This window comes from Triturus cristatus, chromosome 1_1 (assembly GCF_964204655.1).
Source record: "Triturus cristatus chromosome 1_1, aTriCri1.1, whole genome shotgun sequence".
NCBI lineage: Eukaryota > Metazoa > Chordata > Amphibia > Caudata > Salamandridae > Triturus > Triturus cristatus.
In genome coordinates, this window is record NC_140579.1 from 992,033,130 (window position 1) to 992,055,510 (window position 22,381).

The window sequence follows — 22,381 nt, forward strand, 5'->3', positions numbered from 1 at the left end:
CCATTTGGCCCTTGGCCAGCAAGAATCCTGTCAAAACCTTGTCAACAAATCAGCTCATTAGTGTTTTAAGAAAAAAATCACCTAAGATAAATTGGTCGGAAAAAATTATCATGGCCAGGCGAGTGAGCTGGTTGGGACATACGACTAAACATGGGGAAGGGGACTGCGTTGTGCTTAACTATAATAATGCATGGTGTGTACCCTTTGCCTTAACGCACTTTAAAGACTCACAATGTGAGTCGATAGAGGTTTACCCGCTGGATTTTTTCTACCTACCACAATATGAACACATGGCAAGAAAACAGTTCACGGGATTGGGTTTAAGTACAGATCTTCGTACACAGCCTCCTCCATTTAGTCATCCTAACCGCTTTGATGTCCTTTCTGGTCTGAAATTGACTGACTAACTGGGTGCTCTAGACAATCAGCTGTTATGACGAGAATGGGTCTGTGCCATAGTGTTCAAGGGAGAGGAGTTCATATAGATGAACCCAGTAATAGAGATTTTATGGATCCTTTTGAAATTTCCTCCCAAAATAATCAGTAGGAAGAGTCGAGACAAACCTAAAAATGTTCCCACTGCACTAATTTAATTTTAAATGATACCACGGTTAGGGAGGAGCCGGGTCTGCTTATCACTGTAGCTGACCAGGTTATAAACAATGAATTTGTGGGATTGGAAAACCAGGGTCATTATAATAAGTCTCTACTCAAACTTATTTCATGGAACATAGCAGGTATCCACCCCAAACTGACTGATGAGGTATGGCTAAAATATATTAGAGGCTTTGACATCTGTCTTCAGGAGACGTGGTATAAGAAAGACATTGTGCTGAATGGTTATTGGTCTTACATGGTCCACGCAACACCCTTGTTAGCAAGGAGGGTTGGTACTGTTAATTTCAGTTCAATATGAGGCCATAAAAATCACTGTTGGTACATCTCCTTGGTTCCAATTAATTATGATCTCTAATATGTTATCGGTCAAGCTAGCCAGGTTATTGAGGCTTTACGGGCGGAAAGCAACAACATTTCTGAGAAATGGCAACCATTATGTATTCTTTGGGTGGGTGATTTTAATTGCTCTTCTTGTCCCCATAGCTCTAGTCAAGCTTGTGGGATGTTAAACAGAGGGACTGCCCCTTCTGCATTTTATCCACACCCCTCAGGGTGAGGCCCTAAATGCTATTATGGAGAACTATTTGGGCCTCATTAATGACGCAGCCAATATTTCCTCAATACAGTGCCCTACTTATGTTGGGGGAGGTTGGGAAAGTTTTATTGATTTTATATTTCACGGAAGTTCTTGCCACTTATTGGAGATTTTGAGGTGGAGCCAAATAATGATAGTGATCATAATCCCCTCATAGCGTCTCTCAGTATAATAGCTCAGACAGGGAAAGTAGATGGCTATTTAGTTCATTTTAATCCCAACAAAGGGGTAAGACTCAACTGGAATAAAGTAAACCCCTCTGAATTTGAGGTAAAAACTGTCACAGCCAATCACGACTCGACCAGGACATGCCCCCTGCTGAGATTATTCAGGAATTTCAATTGAGCTGCTCTGATGTAGCTAAAAATTTGACCAAATCAATTAATATCAGCGATCACCCGGAGATAAGGTGGTTCAATGCAGAATGCTTAAAAACCCATAACATTTTTAATTTGGCATCCACGCAAATCGTCAAGACAGGGCTCTAATCAAATACGCTAGGAAGACTTATAAAAGTTTAGTTAAGCAGAGGAAGGAAGAAGTGAGGTGCTTAGCTTGGGATGATTTGGAGATAGCTAGTTCCCTTAAGGACTCAACAAGCTCCTGGGAATTTATAAATCGTCCATTATTTACTGAAGAGGCGAGCAAGATGGGTTCCCTGATTCTGGGGGATGTCTGGGAAGCACACTTTGCGGCTATATTTAATCCTAATGGCCACCAGTTTGAGGTACCCAGTGAGGATTTGCCCCTCGATCTAACCTCTGCCTCTCATTTAAGTGCATCAATCTCAGCAGCAGAGGTTGAGGAAGCCATAGCAATAGGAATTAGCATGAAAGCCCCTGGTCCGGAAGGAGTGCCATTAGATCTTTTTTTAAAGTAATCCTAAACTGTGGGCCACATTATTGACCAACGTGTTTAAAGCAGTGGTGACCGGCCATATCCCAGCAACTTGGAAGGAGGCCATTGTGGTTCCCTTGTTTTAAAAAGGTAATAAAAGTGACCCTGCCTGTTATAGGCCAATCTCCCTTATTGATGCCACAGTGAAGCTGGTGGGAAGGGTTGTCCTTGCCCGACTTGAAACCTGGGCGATGGATACAGGAATGATAGCAAGAACACAGTATGGCTTTAGGAGGGGGCTGGGCATCAGTGAACAGTGCCTCAACTTGTCCCTGATTACGGGCAAGTACATGAAGGCCAGGAGGGGTTCTATCCACCTGGCCTTCATGGACTTGTCAAGTGCTTTTGACACCGTTGAAATGATAAGCTCTGGGCACTTATGGGGAAAATGGGAGTTGAGGAAGCTTTGATGTCTCTCCATCTTAGGCTTCATGCTTCTACCTTCTTCACTATAAGATATGGCCTGCATGGGGAAAAAACCAGGCCCATTTTCTCTACAGAAGGAGTTCGGCAGGGATGCATCTTAGCCCCTTTTCTTTTTAAGGTCTCGCCTGACCCAGCGCATGTGCTGGTCTGGTGAGATTTTTATTAAGGGCTTCAAAAAATGCTGCCATGGCTGGCCTAGCACTTTGGTTCACGCAAGCGTGCACACGCGCAGCCGCCACCTGTCTTTCACGGGTCATTAAGCGTGTTGACGATGCCGCTGCTTTCACTTTTGCAGCCGCGCGCCCATTCGCTCCGCCCTGTCTGTGTCCATGTCTTTACTTTTGCTATAATCGCGGCACCCGCGCTTTATTTTTAATATTAAAAGTAAAGCGCGGGTGCCGCGATTATAGCAAAAGTAAAGAAATAGATTTTTTTTCTATTTCTTTACTTTCGCTATAATCGCGGCACCCGCGCTTCACTCAAATCCCCAACCTCTCAGCCTAGGGTGGGCTCACCATGTCTTGTGCCAGCATTGTTTTTCCTACTTTGCCACTTTCATCTGCTGCTGCCTGCATTGCTCTGGTACATTCTTTGTCATCGGTTTGTTTTGCTAAGGAGTGCTAATGTTCACCCATTAGCAGCGAGATTCTCACATTTACATTTGAAAGGCTACCTTTGTCTTCACATCTACTGAGCTGGACTGTTTACTAGGAAAACCAGCATTGCCATAGCCAATAGGTCTCGCTTTTGGGACCTTATAAGTATTTAGTTATGCAGCACAATATGTATGGTGCAACAACATCAACTGTTGCATGGCTAAACACTTATAAGGTACAAGGTTTAGCCATGCAACAGCTGATGTTGTTGCACCAAGGATATTGTGCTGCAAAACTAATTACTTATAAGGTCCCGAAAGAGAGACCTATTGGCTATGCCAATGCTTGTTTAATGTATACCAATGGCCTAGAGGCTTTTTTATCTGACAAAGAAATTGACTGTCCACGCATTGGGGGAACATGGGTCCCGCTACTTTCTTATGTGGATGATACCGTGTTAATGGCCCTGAAAGCAAATAGCCTCCAAAAATTACTTAATGCATTCACTGATTTTATGCTGGCACTTGATTTAAAGGTCAATTTTATTAAGTTGTATGTTATGGTGTGTGGCCACAAAAAAACAAAACTAGAAAATATGCTGTGGGGGCTAAGAAAATTGACAAATTGGATAATTGTAATTACCTAGGGAATATCTTTAACAATAGGATGAATTGGGACTCGCTTGTTACTGCAAGGGTGAAACACGTGGGCAGGGTTGTGGAAGGGCTTTTCCGCTTTGCCTGTAAGCTGCGCCATAAACTAGTGACGGAGCTGGCTACACTTTACAAAGCCAAATGCGTGCCTGTGGCACCATACGGAGCAGCAGTATGGGGTTATCATAACAGCCGCCAGTTACAGATTATGGAAAACAAATTCATAAAAAGGCTACTGATGATTCCAAATAGTGCCCCCACAATTTTTTGTCATCATGAGTTTGGGCTTGACTTTGTAGAGGATCATATAGATATTGCCCCTCTGCTTTTATGGGTTAAAATCTGGTTATCTGAGGAGCTAGCGTTTTCCAAAGAGGTCATAAAAGACTGTATCAACCTTGACGGAGCACTAACTATCCCTTGGCTCCGATTCGTCAGGGAAAACCTTTACAAGCTGGGTTTGGGACATTACTTTGATTGACCCACTGGCATTCATGAGAATGCAAAAAATATAGTAAGAGGCGCATTCTTCATGGCCAAATACATGTCCCTCTCAACCCGAGGTAGCAGGACTCCCTTGTTTATTTCCTGCCCAGCAGCAATTTTATTTAACATTCACTATAAATGCGCAGACACTATTTTATCTGACAAGATTTCGCTTACTTACCCTGCACTTTCTAGTGGCGTTCCCGAAACAAATAGGGTGGACAGACAAATTGATGCCTTACCCCTGCGATAATCAGGCAGACCAGAGCACATTGCACTTTATGCTATTTTGCACCCTTTATAAAGAGCCAAGAGGAGATTTTACAGTCTTGATTTTAAAACAAATCAGGCCATGTTCTTATATCGAAGGTTTCAATTACTTACACTCTGGCTACGCACGATATATGTATTAGGGTCTCCAATTACATTAAAGTTGCAATGGCTATTAGGAAACGGTATTAGTGATTGTAGTTGAACCCAAACATGTTTGATTTTTTAATACACAAGTCAAGCTCTGATGTACTTTTATGGGGGAGGGCTGCACATTGTGGGGGTATTAGGTGCCTCAAAGTAGATGGCATGTTCATCAAAAAATTGAATTTTAAAGGACTGTATTTTTATTTGCTTTTATTTCTTTTAAATAATTAAATTGCATGAATTACTTCTCACGCTGCTTTGTAAATAGGTCTTTGGAATCATAATCTATAATGTCGATTTTATGAACTTTTATGGTTTGTTCTTGAAACCGAATAAAGTTATTTTGACTTGATTTGGCTCCAAGATAGTGATCCAGAAGAAACCAGGAAACAAATGTCCACGGCTAGCAGCTGCTGGACCCGTTATTTACGAACAAGGCACTCATCCACACCCTACACCCCCGAATAACCACTTGGGGTACTCCCCAGCCCTAATACAACAGCTATGCGCCTGGAGATGGCAGACTGGTCAGCGGCCAGTCTAACTACCTGGAACAATGTATTTGTCAACTTGACTCTCTGCAAGTTCAAAACTCTTGAGGACGATTATGGCATTTCCCTAGGCTCATTCTTATTGTATGCATTGCTCAAACATCAATTATTCAGGACCTGGGGCAACACGCACGAAGGAACCTAAAACATCCTGTTTACACCAAACATTACTAACGCATAGTATGGGTAAGAGGGCCATCACTATGCTGTACAACTTCTTGAGACCACATACCTTAACCCACTTAGCACCACTTAGAGAATACTGGGATGTGGCACTATCAACCACACTAACCGACAAACAGTGGGTACAGTGCATAAGGTTCCCGTAGATAATCTCCACAAACGCCAGAATTAAATACACTCAATTTAACTACCTCCACCACACATATCCTACTCCAAATAGGCTGGCACAAATGTACACGAACTCTCCTGATATATGCCACCGATGCCACAACCCAGAAGCCATGTTTATACATATGGTGTGGGCATGGCCCCAGCTGACAGCGTACTGGAACGAGTTGGCTGCCACATTCTCCGATGCCACGGACATGACGGTTACAGCACAGGGTCCTCACTTTCTGCTGGGCATAACCAAGCGCAACACACGACGTAAAACCATCAACAAATTTCTAGACGTAGCATTAGGCCTAGCCAATTGCAGGTGGCTATGTCCTGCAAGTCGAACTCAGCACCTTATATACATGCGTGGACCTTCGAGGCACTAGTAGCCGAACATGAGCTGATACACGGCAACATTAAAATCACTTTACTGCTATCAACCCCCCAGACTGGCAAAAGTATCTAACATTTACAGAATCAAAACTGAACTGTGCTCCCTCTGACCAGGGGGACTCCCTAGGGCCAACTCAATACTCAATGACAGATGTTCCCCCTCCTGTTAGCTTCACCTATGCCAGTACCTGCTCACTCTACCTCTCTTCTTAAGCCCCCTTGTCATCTTACCACCTTCTCAGGACATACACACAGCCCAGTTATACCCATACATCCACGAGGGTAGTCCATTTAATTCCACTCCTTAATGCAGACACAATTAGTCCAGACCTCATCATCTACATCTGTCAATGACACTAACAAGTACACAATACCACGACCAGTTCTATTTGTCATCAAGGCACTTCAACTGGTGCACGACAGACGCTGTGTGTTAGAAGCTATGTTGATAGTGTTATGGAACGGGTGCGCGGCACGATCCAAGATGCCGGCCTACTATGGAGCTCCACATCACATCGGAGCATGCAGATCTAATTTTGGTGTTTTTTCACCGCTTTAATCACTAAATATGGGATGATTCTGCTCCAGAATACTTGCTGATCTTTTAAATGTCCTTTTAATTCTCCTAAAGGCTTGCGATTCTGTGAAACGTTGTGGGACCTCTGCAGCTGCATTTCAGCCACTATTTTGAATCCTTCCTGACTAGAATTCTTTTCTCCACAATTCCAGTTATCTCCTGAGGTGCTTCGGGGCATATTATCAAGCCAGGCGATAAAATTATCGCCGCTTTAGCGGCAGAAAAGTGCCGCTAAAACGGCGATAATGGACTCGATAATATGCTCTATGGAATTCCAATTAAAACCCATGTTAGATGTCCTTCACATCTAACATGGGCTTCAATTGGAATTTCATAGAGCATATTATCAAGCTCATTATCACCGTTTTAGCAGCAGTTTTCTGCCGCTAAAGCGGCGATAATTTTATCGCCTGGCTTGATAATATGCCCCTAAATTCCTTAACTTCTTAGTTCATATGAATTACCTTTTTTGTTGGGAGAGGTGTCCCTATAGGAGGGATTTTTGGCGGTTTGTTTTTCATGCTTGGACTGACTTGGGAGCTTTTCTCAGTAAAGGGGCAGAAGTAAACAGTTACTGCATTCAAATAGGAATCTTGAACTAGTTAGCCTATGTAAGGCACTTCCTCTCTTGCACTCCCTATGAACTGCCTGAATATTCCTGTCAGTATGGCTCAATCTAACCTTTCCTAAATCAATATCTTCGCTTACTACTCTGTCCAAAATAAAGTCACCCACTTCGGCAAAGAAAAGGCTCAAGCAAGATCCCCCTTCTCCACCGAAAGAGGCCCTTCCTATATCTTTAGATATTGTTTTGGAAGAAATAAGGGCTTTGAGACCATTTATTGAGGAAACCAACACTCGTCTGCAGGTACTGCACACTAAATGATCTTCACTTGATTCTAGGGTATCTGTAGTGGAGCAACATGTCAGTGATATACAAGACATATCTGCAAGAGTTTCTTTGTTGGAGAAGGATATTTTGCTTTTAAGAAAATCTGCTGAAGACCTTGAAAATAGAAATAGGCGCAATAATCTTCATCTGTATGGTTTTCCAGAGGGTATTGAGGGAGATAACCCTGTGGCTTTCTTCATGTGCTTCCTTCCAAAGCTTCTGTCTCTTCCTGCTTCATTGTCTTTGAGTGACCAAAGAGCTCATTGGCTGTATCTCGCTTGTCATCCTCATCTGCGCCTACGAAACCCTGTGGTGTGATCATCCTATTTTTTTTAATTTACTGACCTCCTACAAGTTCTAAATGCAGCCAAACTTAAGAACAACTTACTTGGTCTGGAGAAAGATTGTTTGTCACAGGATGTTTTTCACAGCGACTGCCAAGCAAAGAAAAGAATTCTTTGAGCTTCGACCAGCTCTGCGTACGTTAGGTGTGCGTTATGGCCTATTCCACCCCTGCTTGTTCAAGATGACTTTTCAGAATCACACGTCTACTTTTAAAGAACCGGCGGACCTATGAAAATTCATCAATTCACACTCTACAACTTCCATGGAGACTGTTGGTGCTCCCTTTACTACTTGACTTTTTATATCACAGCCTTTGATAATTTTTTCTAACCCTCATTATTGCTTCTTTTACAGGTTGTAATCTGATGGCTGTCTTATTAAATTGCATATTTTCTCTTCTTTCTATTTTCATTATAGATCCTCCAAATTATTTCACACTCCTGTCTTCTGTTTTTGGCTCCTTGAATTAGTGCATTTCCCTCCATTGGCTGTGCCGTCATTAGTGTCTATCGCCAGTCCTTGTTTCCCTCAGAAGGTATGTATTAGTCGTCAGTTCCCTTCTGACATGTACTGTCCTCACGTGGTCTTTTATTCCCTTTCTCCCTGCCCTTCTCTAACTTGTCTCTTAATGTTCTCACAATATATTTTCTTCTCTGCTTTCCTTTGTTTACTCTTTTTCTCACATTCCTTTACTACTGTTGATCAGGTTGGTTCATTTCTAATTTTATTCTCCTACATTGAGTGGTTTCCTGGAATGTAAAAGGTTTTATTAACCCTATAATGAGGCAAAGAATTATTTCCCACTGAGCCTCCTATAATCCTGATTTAGATTTGTTGCAAAAAACCCATTTAATAGACACAGAAGCTCTCAAGCTCAAATGGAACTGGGTTGGTTCAGTTCTAGTTTCCCCTACGAGCACAAAGAAGAATGGCGTTATTATTTTGTGTCACAAAAATTTAAAATACTCTATTTTTTCTCACTACATTGATTCGGAGGGTAGATATTTATTGGTTAAGTTACTTATTAACAACGTGCCTTTAACTGTATTTAATGTCTATGGGCCGACTCAACCGGACTATGCTTTCTGGCCTACGATTACAAAAAATGTATCCAACATAAGGATGAGTGTTTTATTCTAGAAGGTGATTGCAACTAGGTTATGGACCCCTTTATTGATCTCAAATCCCAAGTTCGATTTATTCCTCACAAGACTCAAACAATTTCGCACTACAATCACACAGACACACCTTGTAAATGGAGACTATGTAACCCAGATTTAACAGAATTTTCCTTTTTCTACCCTCCACATAGTTATTTGTCCCGGTTAGACTACATTTTTCTTTCTAAGTCTTTGTCTTAAAATCTCATTTCCTTCTCAATTGATCCCATTGTGATTTCTGATCATGCCCCGGTAGTTGCCGATTTTGATTTGCTCCGTTTGCAACCCAAGTCTTCTAGATGGAGGTTTACAAATTTTCTTCTGCAAGATCCAGTTTTTTCCTCCTCCTTCATTTCCTTTGCTGAGGAATTCTTTTCTTTAAATGAAGATCTTTCTGCATCCACTAAACTGGTGTGGCAGACTTTTAAGGCCACCGCTCATGGCTTTATTATAGATTTTGCATTCAAGAAAAAGAAAGTCACTTAATCAACATACAGACCTGTTAGCCAACACTAAATGCTTAGAACACCAATTTTACACTTCATTGGATTCCACTTTGCATAAGCTTGTCCGCGCAAAGCTAGATTTTAACAAAATTTGTACTGATATTGCCTCCTCTATTCTCCTACGAAGTACTGCCCGTCATTATGGTGGATGAAACAAAGTTGGTGCACTTCAGGCTAATTATCTCAAATCTAGGAAGGAGTGGGTGCTGTTAGACTTCATCCACTCAACAGCTGGAAAGCATCTCTTCAAAGATCAAGACATTTTAGATGGATTTATGAATTTCTGTAAAACTTTATATTCTGCCGAATTCCCTGCATCTGCCTCTCTTACAGATACCTATCTTAGTCGCGTCCCCCCCCCCTTCTTCTGTGAGTCTTGACTTTGCTTCTCTGGATTCTGATCTATCGATTCAGGAAATTTCTAGATATTTAGGTCTTCTAAAAAAAAAAAAATCCCCAGGTCCTGATGGATTTACGGTTGAACTATATTTACATTTTTCAAATCTACTGCTCCCAAACATTTTCCAACTTTTTGAATACTTTTGTACTGCTGGTAAGGCGAGTGGTACCTTTCTAGAAGCTCCTATATGTATCATCCATAAGGAGGGCAAGAATCCTAAGCTTTGCAAGAACTATCGCCCTATATCACTTGTGAATGTAGACCATACATTTTTCGCTAAACTACTTGCATTACGTCTTGAACCTCTTTTGCCGGATTTGATTGGGCCAGAACAATGTGGCTTTCTTAAGGGCAGATTAACTTCTGATAACTCTCGGTTACTATTTAATGTAATAAGTAAGGCCTATACTCTTATTCTCTAGCTGCGGTATGTATTGATGCGGAGAAAGCTTTCGATAGGGTAGATTTGTCTTTTTTATTTGAAGCTCTTCATTGGCATGGCTTTGGTCCTAAATACATTTTGCTTATTTCTTTGGTCTACATGACACCTAGAGCTTCTATCATGGTTAATGGACTTATTTCCCATCTTTTTTCACTACAGCGTGGGGTCCGGCAAGGTTGGCTCCTATCTCCTCTTTTATTTATCTTATCTGTTGAACTGTTTCTATCTCATATCCGCCATAATACTTTGATCTGTTTATTTTATGGTGATCATCATTTGAAACTATCTGCCTATGCGGATGATATTTTACTTTTTTTTACTTTTTTAAAATCAAACCCAGAATCTTCGATTCCCCCAATATTGCAAGAAATCTCAGATTTTTTAGCAGTTTCTGGTTATAAAATCAACTCTGACAAGACGGAAATTCTTCCCATCACCAAATTTTACTTCAAGCAACATTTTGATTCAACTGGTTTTCGATGGAATAGCTCTAGAATTAAATACTTAGGCGTACGGTTTACTAATTCCATATTGGATTCGGTCAAAATAAAATGAAGGAAGGTCTTCATCATATCTCCAAACTTCTTCAGTTGTAGAATATATACTGTTTTCCCGTTTCGCCCCTCCTTTTGCCTGTGATATCTTTAAAATGAAAATAGCTTTCTGCTTTGTTTTATTGCCTATCTGTACCACTTAGTTAATTTTATACTTAATGCACAAGTTACTTACTTGTGTAACGATATATCTGTAAGAGACATTAGTTAGTGATAGATTCCTTACCTTAGAATATCCCCAGGCGCCAGACTGGATCCGGCAAGTGTTTTGTCAGCAGTACCCCTGAGCGTCGGTAGACGTAGTCGTACAGCTCCGCGTACGTCGCTGGCGTCGTAGTTGCCGAGATGACGGCGCTGGAGCTACTGAGATGCGCCCATGCGCGCTGACGTCAGTTCTGTACACGACTTTTCCGCGTCAGGAATGCACAGCCATGCCAGAGACAGACTACTGGTGCAATAGAACTAGGGCCCTGAAAGGGATGACCGGAACCCTAGAGAACAGTTCGCAGAACGGGGAGGATGGGCAGGCGGTAAGGAATATATCACTAATGTCTCTTACAGATATATCGTTACACAAGTAAGTAACTTGTGCATCTGAAAGAGACACGTTAGTGATAGATTCCTTACCTTAGAACAGATACCTCAACAATACCAACCCCAGTGGTGGGTCTGCGAACCAAGATCACACCAGAAAGTCACGGAGAATGGAACGGCCAAAAAAGCCGTCTCTCCAGACTCGACTGTCAAGGCAATAATGCTTAGTAAAGGTGTGCAACGAGGCCCACGTGGCAGCCTGACAGAGGTCTTGCAGGGGGACACCACGTCCCAATGCAGTAGTAGCTGCTGTCGCCCTGGTAGAATGGGCGCGCAACCCCACCAGAGGTTCCTTTTTAGCCAGAGAATAACAGGCTTTGATACACAAGACGACCCAGCAGGAGATGGTCCTCTTGTGTACAGCCCGGCCTTTCTTGGCGCCTACGTAGCCAACAAAGAGCTGGTCATCCACCCGGAACTGTTGTGTGTGATTCAAATAAAAATGAAAGCGCACGTTTTGGGTCCAGACGGTGGAGCCTCACTTCCTCTCTGGAAGGGTGCGCGAAGAAAGTGGGAAAGGTGATAGTTTGCCCAGTGTGGAAGGCAGTGACAACCTTTGTCAAGAAGGAAGGACGAGTACGAAGAACAACCTTGTCAGGATGAACCAACAGAAAAGGAGGCTTACAGGAAAGAGCCTGGAGCTCACTCACGTGCCTAGCGGAGGTGATGGCAACCAGGAAAGCAGTCTTCAAAGTTAATAAACGAAGGACAGTTGTGAAGCAGCTCAAAAGGAGTGCACATCAAAAAGTTAAGTACCAGAGTTCAGTCCCACTGCGGCATCACAAATAGAATAGGAGGGAAAAGGTGAGTAATGCCTTTGAGAAATCTATTAACAGGGAACTTGAAAAGAGAGGGCTGATCAGGAAGTCTGAGAAAGGTCGAGATTGCAGAAAGGTAGCCCTTGATAGTGCCAAGAGCAGAGCCCTGCCGGGCCAAATAAAAAAGAAACAAAAGGACCTCTGAAAGAGGGACAGAAAGGGAAGCCACAGCCTTTGCTGTGCACCATGCCACAAATTTGTTCCACCTGCAGGCGTATACCGATTTAGTGGAGGGACGCCTGGCTGCCAGAATGACATCACAGACTTCAGGAGGTATATCAAACTGAATCAACTGTCGCTCCTCAATCTCCACGCATGTAGGTGGAGGCTGGACAGATTCGAGTGGAGGACCGTCCCCTGCTGCTGCGACAGAAGATCATCCCGAAGAGGCAGTCGGATCGGGGTATCCCAGCTCATACTGAGTAGCTCGGGATAACAAACTCTTCGAGCCCAGTCCAGGCCCACAAGAATGACTTAAGCCCGGTGGCGCCTGGTCTTCAGCACTCTGGGTAGAAGTGGTATAGGCAGAAAAGCGTACAACAGACCGCAACTCCACTAACGATGAAAAGCGTCGCCGAGCAAGTGCCACCTTGGAAATTCCAACACGCAGAAGTGATGACATTGCGCGTTCTCTTCGGTGGCGAATAGATCTAACCAAGGCTCTCCCCACTGTTGAAAGAGACCTTGCGCCACTTCCGAGTGAAGACGCCATTCGTGATCCATCATGCACCTGCAGCTGAGTTCGTCTGCCCTGGCGTTCAAAGAACCTGCCAGGTGTTGAACCGTCAAGGAAATGCCTTGACGTTCCAGCCATGTCCAGAGGCGCTGAGCCTCTTGACACAGGGTCCACGACCCCACCCCGCCCTATTTGTTGCAGTACCCCATGTGGTGGTGTTGTCTGTGAACACCTGCACCACCTTCCACTTGACAGAGGGAAGGAATGCCTTCAGTGCAAGAAGGATCACCCGAAGCTCCAGAAGGTTGATATGGAGCCGGGACTGCACCGAAGACCAGAGGCCTCTGATCTCTGCCTCTCCTATGTGGCCACCCCAACCGAGGAGGGACGCATCCGTCACCACTGTGTGCGCCGATTGGGGAGGGGAGAGGGATCTGCCGATGACCCAATGCTGATTTGTGAGCCACCACGGCAATTGTCGTGCAGTGCCCTCCGAGATCTGGACGTAGTCGGACAGGTTCCCCTGATGCTGCGCCCACTGGAACTTCAGGTCCCACTGCAGAGCCCGCATATGCCATCTGTTATGTGCATCGTTAAAGGGCAGCAGCGGCTCCGTAGAAGCAGGAGCTGGCCGAAGCACCTCTGTCAGGAGGTTAGTCCTGATGGCCACAGTAGGGAGCTCGAGGTGGAGAGCCTCGGCTGCCCTACGGAACACCATAGAGTATGAACCACCCTCCTCCGTAGCCACGGTAGAAGGAGACAGTGTGCCAGGTTCCGGAGCATAATCCTGGTAACCTGCATCCCCCGGATCCTCATCCCAGTCCGGGTCTAACTCTGAGCTGCGAGAGGGTCCTCAGGCCCTCTCCCAGTCTTCCCCGTCGTCCACAGCCTGCTGAACAGGTGAAACATATGGACGTCGGTGGTTATAGGGATAAATGTTCCACAACAGCGTCGGAATCGGCGTCTGTAGACACCCTCCTGGCACCAGCTCCATGCCGGGGAGGAAACCGGGGACGGCGTCGGCCGGGGCTGCGTCCGGCGCCGTCGATGCCGGTGGAGGTCGTACAGGGCCAACCAGCATGGACGGGGATCCAGGCCTGGATCCACGGGGGTCCCTCGTCATCGAGGCCGGCGTCAACGACGTCGGAGCAGGCAACGTCGAAGAACGAGGACCCCCAGCCATCCCGCGGGGCCCGCAGGCGCACCGGCGGGGCCGGACAGTCCGAAGACACGCGCCATGGCTGACAGGAACTCCTGCAGCTGGGCCGGAGTCGCCGATGGACCCGGAAAGGGCGGGCAGGCCATCGGCAACTGCGTAGGCTCTGCCGGAGCCGCAGGGGTGGCGCTACCTGCACCCTTAGCCACATCGCGCGACCGGCTAGGCGAAGAGCGACAACGCTTCTTCGCCTTACCTGACTCCGAGTGCGAAGACTTCGAGTGATGGCTCTGCGGCCGGTCCCCCGACCTACCACGGGACTGGGACCCTGAACGGCGCAGAGCCGACTCCCGGTCCTCCAGCCACTTTCGGGACCGCTCCCGCAAAGTTTTCGGAGCCATGGCCCGGCAGTGGGGACACAACCCGGAGTCGTGGTCGCGCCCCAGGCAGTAGAGACACTCACGGTGCAGGTCCGTCACCGACATCGTGCGGGGACAGGCCACGCAGGACTTAAAACCGGGCATCCCTATGCACCTGTAGAGTGATATATACTTGAAAGCAGAGACAAAACGTCCCAAAAACTCAGCCAAAAAATGACTGGGGGTTCCGCTCTCTCCGGATCTGCGCTTGCTGGCACGGAAAAAGAAAGAACGGACGTCAGAGCGCGTGTGCGCGTCTAAGTAGCTCCAGCGACGTCATCTCGGCGACTACGATGCCAGCGACGTACGCGGAGCCGTATGACGATGCCTACTGACGCGCAGGGGTACTGCTGACGAAAAACTTTCCAGATCCAGTCTGACGCCTGGGGATATTCTAAGGTAAGGAATCTATCACTAATATGTCTCTTTCTGATTTGTTACGTTCATGGCTTATGTTTTGTGAATGTTATTAATTCTAAAAAGCTTATTAAACTAAAAAAACAAAATATATAGTAAAAAGTGTTATATGGAACTATAGAAGACCGCAGCGGCCTCGCTACTAGTCTTATGATTGTGTCAAATGCAGCAGTTACGTTGCAGTATGATATAGTAAAATAATATGTATAACTCCCATTGCCCTTGGGGCTGTGTAAGCTAAATTGAAAATCAATAAATACTATAAAAAAAATGTTTTTAAAAAAGACTGCGGCAGCATTAAAAAGCATCTACATGACTAAATCTACCCCAAGATGATGGGATCACAAACTTTTTAAGCTCCACTGATCCCTTGGATGGCCTTTCTGTTCTCAAATATACTTAATGTACCTGTGCATTACTCAAATAGGCAAATGCCTAAATAACGTTTGCCAAAAAGTTAATAATAACAAGCAAAGAATATTGTAGCACAAGCATCACTTTTTTGCTAGTTGCAATCCTCAAAATAGTTGCTCCTTAGGGAAAGTTAGCGTTTCCACCAGATAATCTAATACAGGAGTCTCCAACCAGTTGATCGCGAGCAATCAGTAGCTCACAGGAACCTTCAGAGTAGCTCCCAGCCTTCATTTTTAGGTCTCGCCTCACCCTGGCGAGAGCTCTAGAAAGCAGGATTTGGAAGTGCAAACTAGTGCTTTTCAGGCCGCCAACTACAGTGCATGTGCGCCGGGTGTGCACACCCTTTGTCAGCCTGCTGATCACTTACGCGGCCGCTTTGATGTTCTCAGTGAGCCGCGCGGCCACTGAGAACATCAAAGCGGCCGTGAAAGTGATCACCATATGCCAGCCTTCCCTGTGTTGCTTTAGCACTCACCGCACCCCCCCCCCCGCTTCCATGTCTTCCATGTTACCCGTGTGGCTCACTTTCTCTTTCATGGCCGCGCGGCGTTAATTTCACGGCCGCGCGGCCAATGCTTGTTTCTTGAAGTTCCCATTGTTGAAATGGTGAGCCCCAAGACACTTGCAACTCACTATGTTACTACCAAGCCTTGAATTTTTGTTTCTCACCCTTCCCCAGCCTGCTACTTTGCGCAGCACAGAGTGAAAAACACTTCTCACCTCGGGCGCAAGATCATGGTGTGGAAATACTCAGCCTACTCTCCCCCTCGGCAATGTGTGCTCTGTTGCCTGCAAGGTTCTAAAGCACCTTTTGCCACTGCACTTACCCTTAAACCCTTCTGCACGAGCTCACCAGGCCCACCTGCAGCCCTCACTGCTGCCAGGCTGGCTATGCCCTCTCCCTTCGGTGCATCAAAGCACATACAGGTAGCTACCGAAAACTACAACAAGCATTGGCAAAGCCAATCAGTCATGCTTATAAAAGCAATGGACACCTATTGACTTTGCGTAAGCATTTGTCAATGCTGTTCCACATCAGCGAAAAAAAATAAAAAAAATGTTTGTCAATGCCGAACATTGGCAAAAAAAAAGTGCAATGACGTACAAGCACTTGCATGATCAGGCATGCACTGCGCATGTATAGGTCAGCACAGTACGGCTGCCCGGCATGATGTCTGAAAACGTATATCTCACCACACATACATGCATATTGCAGGGTGTAGTCATTGTTTTTTTATTTACCATTCAAAGATGTCAGAAGCCTATTTTGGAGCAGTAAATAACAAGCATTTGCAATGCAATAGGTCTCCCATTTACACGAGTTTACGCTATTTGCATTGTAAATGACAATGACTTTTAAAATAAAAGGCATTGTTATTTGCAATGTCATTAGCTCAAACTCGCGTAAACGCGAGACCTATTGCATTGCAAATGCTTATTAACTAAGAACTGAAATAAATAGGTGTTGCTTTTTCCGGTTAAAATTAAGGTACGGCTATATTTTTTTATATTATCAGGCTGCAGATAGCCTGATAAGAAGCAGTGCTCCACTCAGATTTATGACCCAGGTCGGTCACAGAGATTCCGAACTGAAGCACTGATGTATTTAGCTCAAAAGTTGCTCTCAACTCAATATTGAAGCATGAGAACAAAATGATATCTCTGAATGCTTTTAAGTGAGAGAACATTAAAATGAATAGTTAACTTAATCATTAAGTTAACTCAAAGTGTGGTATTTACAAACAGCAGGCATCTTGCTCCCAGTGGCTGGTACACATAGTGCCATATTTATAACTGAAAATACAATCATTTTCTTTGAAATGGGAGAAATGTAGAGTGGAGAAAAGGGCTTCTATGAAACATTGTCTTAATGTTTCTCTACTTTAAATTAAGCCAAATAAGGTTTAATGTTTTTGAAGCATTTTTCTTCACTTTAAATTCCTTACATTTAAACAAATGGCTGTATTTTCTTGTTATAAATATGGCTCCTTGTCTATAGGCCACTGGAAGAAAATGTCTTCGGTTTGTAAAGTTACTGACATGTGAGTAAATTAAAATTAATTTTATATAATGCATATAAACAAACTTAACTCTTCAGATGAATTCTCACATTTCAAGTGTTGCATTTAGACAAATCAGGTATCTTGCCCCAGTGTGACTCATAGGCATGCTGCCAAATATATAACTGAAAAATACAGCCATTTTTTTTTTTTAAATGGGAGAATTTCTTCTATTTTAAAAAAAATGGTTGAATGTGTTCGTGTTGCACAGGTCACGGTGCCACAGATGATGAAAGGTATGTCCTGTGCCACGAGTACATACAAAGCAGGCTGTCACCCATACACATATACCCCATTCATTCACACATGTTAATACATCACCACACACCGTGCACTCACTGTTGCACAAGGCAGCCCTATCAAAGTAGCCCTAGTCACACTATTTTGTTCAAACCATAGAATCGGGCTCCATGGACATTAGGTTTAAAGTCAAGGTAGCTGGGCGAGGTGGTGCCTGATAACAATGTGCAAGTTACTTGGCCTTCAGTAGCTCGCAACAATTTTCACTGATCAGAAATAGGTCTCATTACAGAAAAGGTTGGAAACCCCTGATCTAATACCTATGTTCAAATCCAACCACTCACAGCCAGAATCGGACTTAAAACCATCATGGCAACCATACACTCAATCCAATATCATTTGTCTATGAATAAAGCTGATGATGCAAAGTTGTTAGCATGCCATATGAAAGACAAAAACCTACATATGAAATGCAAAGCACTAATGTAATATGCAGTGGTTATTCAGTGATAATGAAAGGGCCACACTGGTTTTTATTATAAATAAAGTGGATTACACTACCTCCAAGTAGGAATAAAAAAAGGCTAATATTTAAGTACCAATGCTCCACTGCTGAGTAGAATCATAAAGATGATAAAGGACTCAAACCAATTGTGCTCTACAATCTTGAAGCATGTTTTCCGGAGATTCCACCAAATCCTTCCTTTCTCTTGTGTGATGTCAACATAAAGAATTGGGCATCTGCGAACACAGTCTGAAGAAAGAAAATAAAATAGTCATCCTATAGTAATAAACAGGAGCATTTAAACATTTTATATGTGTGACTCATTAACAGTAAGACAACCATGCTAACAAACTACACAGAGCGTGCCTATTGCTCCTGCTTTAGCTTGAGATGTCTATCCAGCTTAATTCCAGGTGTGGTAGAAGTGACATCGCATACCTGTTCACATGCGATGGCATCACTGTGTTCATTAAGTTTTTCATTTAATTTGAGCTTATTTCAGTTAAAATATACCCATAAATACACTGTGTAGCAAAATCCAGAACAGCAGATAAGACATACCACAAAAAATGTAATTTACAGTAAGTTATAGTGAACACTATTGGGGACATTTAAAGTTTGGAACAGGGGTAGTCCCACTTTAAACGGTTCTCATCCTGCAATCTTCGTCTTTCCTACTGCGGCACCATTGGTATTTCAATGGTGGAGCCTTTGCTAACTCTGCTGATAAAAAAACCCCATGACCAGCACATTAGAGCTGCTGGTTTAAAACCTTCAGAAGACCTTTCTTTTTTTATGAAGGATCTTCTGACCTTATTTTTCCTTCCATGGCAGATCCAAGCAGTATAAGACAGAATTGTCCCAAAGAGCAGAGAGAAAACTTCATGGGCCGTATTACATAAAGTGCCCAGGGAGCGCAACAGGCGTTTGCGCCCGCTCTGCACGCCCCGGGGCACTTTGGTATTACAAAAAGTGCTGCAGACGCTTGTTCTGCCCCTTCTGTAATACTAGAACTGGCGCACATAAACGCCAGCGATATCTGCAGGAGGCGTTCCTTCATTTGCATGGGGGTGTGCCCTATGCAAATGAGGGAAATTGCTTTGCCTCTGTGCCCGTGCTGTATTACAGACGTGGGTGCAAAGGCAAAGAAGTCCTCAGGAGGTGCACTCACAGTGCACCACGTAAAAGGTGGCGCACTGTGAGTGTGCCGCCTGACGGCAGCCCTCTGGCAGGGGGAAAGGTGGTTCCATGGACCCCCCACACATCCCCTTGCATGAGGCACCGGCCTGTAAGGGGATCTCTAATCCCCTTCAAAAGGGCAGGCGTATGACCACTGCACAGTGAAAACAAGGAGCACCTGTAAAGTTTTCACCTGAATGCACTTCCCCCAGGGCCGCACGGGTTCTCGGCTGCCCTGGGAGCTGCGCATTCATGGTAATAGAGCGCATTTTCACTGTTTGCGCCAGCACACCTTTTTAAAGGTGCGCCTGGCACAAACCATGAAAATGCGCTAATACCATAATACAGCCCCATGTGTGCCAGGATCATTTGTGTTTTTTGTTTCACAGAAGCAGTTCCCCAGTTTAGGGTTTTCTTTCTTTAAAAGAAACATAATACTGAGTAGTCCACCAATGTACGATGAATGCACTTCATCTGGTGGACGCCTATAATTAAGTATGGTCCTGGGCTAGGCAGGCACAGTAGCGGGCCTCTGTTTTACTGTGAAACTTGACAGCGGCTCAAAGTTTGTAAATCGGGTACAGGTAACTACCTCCTCAGAGGTACAACTGTTTGCAAAACTAGAACACAATTCCTCAAAAAGGAATGGATTAAGCCAGACATTAAAAGCATGAAAAACAAAAGAGATGTTTAGAGACAATATGCGCCCAATTATTAAAGTGGTATTCGCTGCTAGAAATAGGACATAAACATCAATACAGTAAAGAAAATATATTCAGATCCACAGATTGCCAGCCTTCAATCACCTTCAAATTGGTTTTATCTGCCTTATACTGCTTCCATCAACAAGCAATGGCGACAACTTACACGAGCTATGTGACAATTTAAACAACTTCATAATTGAAGAAATTATAAAGATTCTACTGCTAAACTATTATCCTGTGTCTGCTGTGTGAAGTGCTATCCCTGCCCCTTCAATATTTCAGTCGAAATATATCTCTCATGACCAGGTGGTGCCTTTTCTCCTTATTTTAAAACCCACATTTTTCCGAGTGACTCTGGAACAGCTTGGTTACTAAGACAACACCCCCGTCTAATTGCCTCAATCATCTGCCACTTAATTAATATCTCACTTTCAGCAGTACATGTTCCATATTCCTTGAAAATAGGTCTTGTTACATCGCTAGCAAGAAAACAATCTCACAATTTGGAGTTGTTTCTAATGGAGCGCTTCGATTCGTGCAAATTCTACTGCGAATCCAAGTTCATGAAGCACTCTTTGGTGACTCTTTAGCTCTGACTGATGCTAAACATCAAATTTCAATACATTTCACTAATGTGAAGCACTGTAGGCTCCACAGGAAGACAGAGTGGTTAAGTTACAAAGCATAAAGATTTGTTAAAGAATTAGCAAAGTTACAAATTCAAATCATCAATTTATTTATTGATCAATAATCAATACATGAATGCAAAAGTTGATGTATAGTTCAATGCAATTTAAAGTCATAAAAGCAAAGACAAGCTCTTATAAAGTTGCCTTTGAAAGGTAAGTTAAACAAAATCAGTTTGCCCATAAAGAAGGCACCTTAGTCTGCTAAAACAGGGAAAGAGTCTGACAGCAAATCTGGAAAAGTGGATCCTGCTAAGAAACAGGACAGGAAGCTGACAGAGAATCTTATGAGTTCTCATCTACATTAAATTAGCTCAAATCACACAATTCCAATCTTTGATACACCTACAGTGGTTCCCATACAATGGATCAATCAGGTTAAGGCACAATTAGATAATTAAACTCAATATTTTCTCAAGCTACTTCAAAGTGAGGCTACTCTAAATATCATTCAAATTCACAGTTATCTGCAACATAATGAAATACATTGGACCAAGCGGTACTCTGCAGGTCCAGCACAACAGCTCATTAACACATTTGACAAGGATTGCGTAAGCTAAGACATTTCACATGCTTAACGGATTTATTGTTGACCATTCGATTATTTAAAACCATTACAGTAAAAAGCTCAAAGTAGAACCCAACCCCCCTTGCCCACCCACCCATTCACCCCCCCCGCCCAGGGCCTCCTGTGAGACTTGAAACCCCATTTCCGACAGTCACTCTTGTGTTGCAGGGACCTTTCTGCTTTCAGTGTGGGAACTTAATTTTAATACAGCAATGTTCCAGTCAAAGCACTTGAAGTGGCGGGCAAGGTCTTCTTTGCCCATGGATGTTACGGTAACACCCGGTAACACCTTGTTGGCGCATTACTCTGACTCTGAATTTCAAGGGCTTGAGGAAAATCAATTATACTCTAGCGTCTAAAGCTTGACCAATCTGGTAAGTAAATTTTGCCGCTCTTGCCAGGTGGTGTGTTTATTTCCGAAAAGCACCAGTCTGATACCTCCTTGCAAGTTCTGATGCCAAGGGCTCTGAGAATGGGACAAAGCAGCCTCTGTTGTTCGCTGGTGAATTTGGGGCAACAGCATAGTAATGGAGCCAGGATTCCTGTTGGTAATTGCATAGGCGGCATGAAACGGCTCCGTCTGTTCGTGCCCATGCTGGATTGAAGTCCCCAATTCTAAGGGTCGTTAGCCTCATAAAAAGGATTTTCTTGCGTGCCTGGGCCACTAGTGCTTCCCTTAGGTATGGTTGGGCTTTCCCCAAGGTGTAAGATTCATCCAATGCCTTTGTATAGTTATGTCGGAGTGCGGTTAGATCCTTTTCATACGAAATGGAGTGGACCTGGCATTTCATGATGTTCGACCAAGCCTTATGCGGGATATCGGTTAGGGACAGACTTGTTGTGGTCTATATTTAGTGTTTCTATTGCTTTACCCAGCTTGGTGTACCAGGGGGAGTCCTTCTCTGAAAATTGTTACAAGATGTTTGAGAGAGTTGATTGGTGCTTTAAGGACTCTAATAAATACGATTAGATCTCCCTGGAGGGCCAGTTTGGGTCTGCCAAGCCATAATTCCAGCCGTAATCTCGTGTTCCTTGCGTTCTTGGGTACGTGCAGCACAATCTTGTGGGCTTTGACCTGGGCTGCTGCTATAAGTTTGT

The 22,381-nt window shown here is 44.0% G+C and overlaps 1 protein-coding gene across 3 annotated transcripts in view; it reads right to left on the reverse strand.

Annotated features, from left to right (window-relative positions):
- The window catches only part of LOC146871423 (sodium channel protein type 4 subunit alpha-like), a 1,828,482-nt gene that overhangs the window by 489,505 nt on the left and 1,316,596 nt on the right, over positions 1–22,381 (reverse strand). For all 3 annotated transcript variants that reach the window (XM_085651070.1, XM_085651071.1, XM_085651069.1), the window contains one exon: positions 18,241–18,395. In XM_085651070.1, coding sequence (XP_085507196.1) covers positions 18,241–18,395 — 155 coding nt within the window. The remainder of the gene's footprint in view (positions 1–18,240; positions 18,396–22,381) is intronic.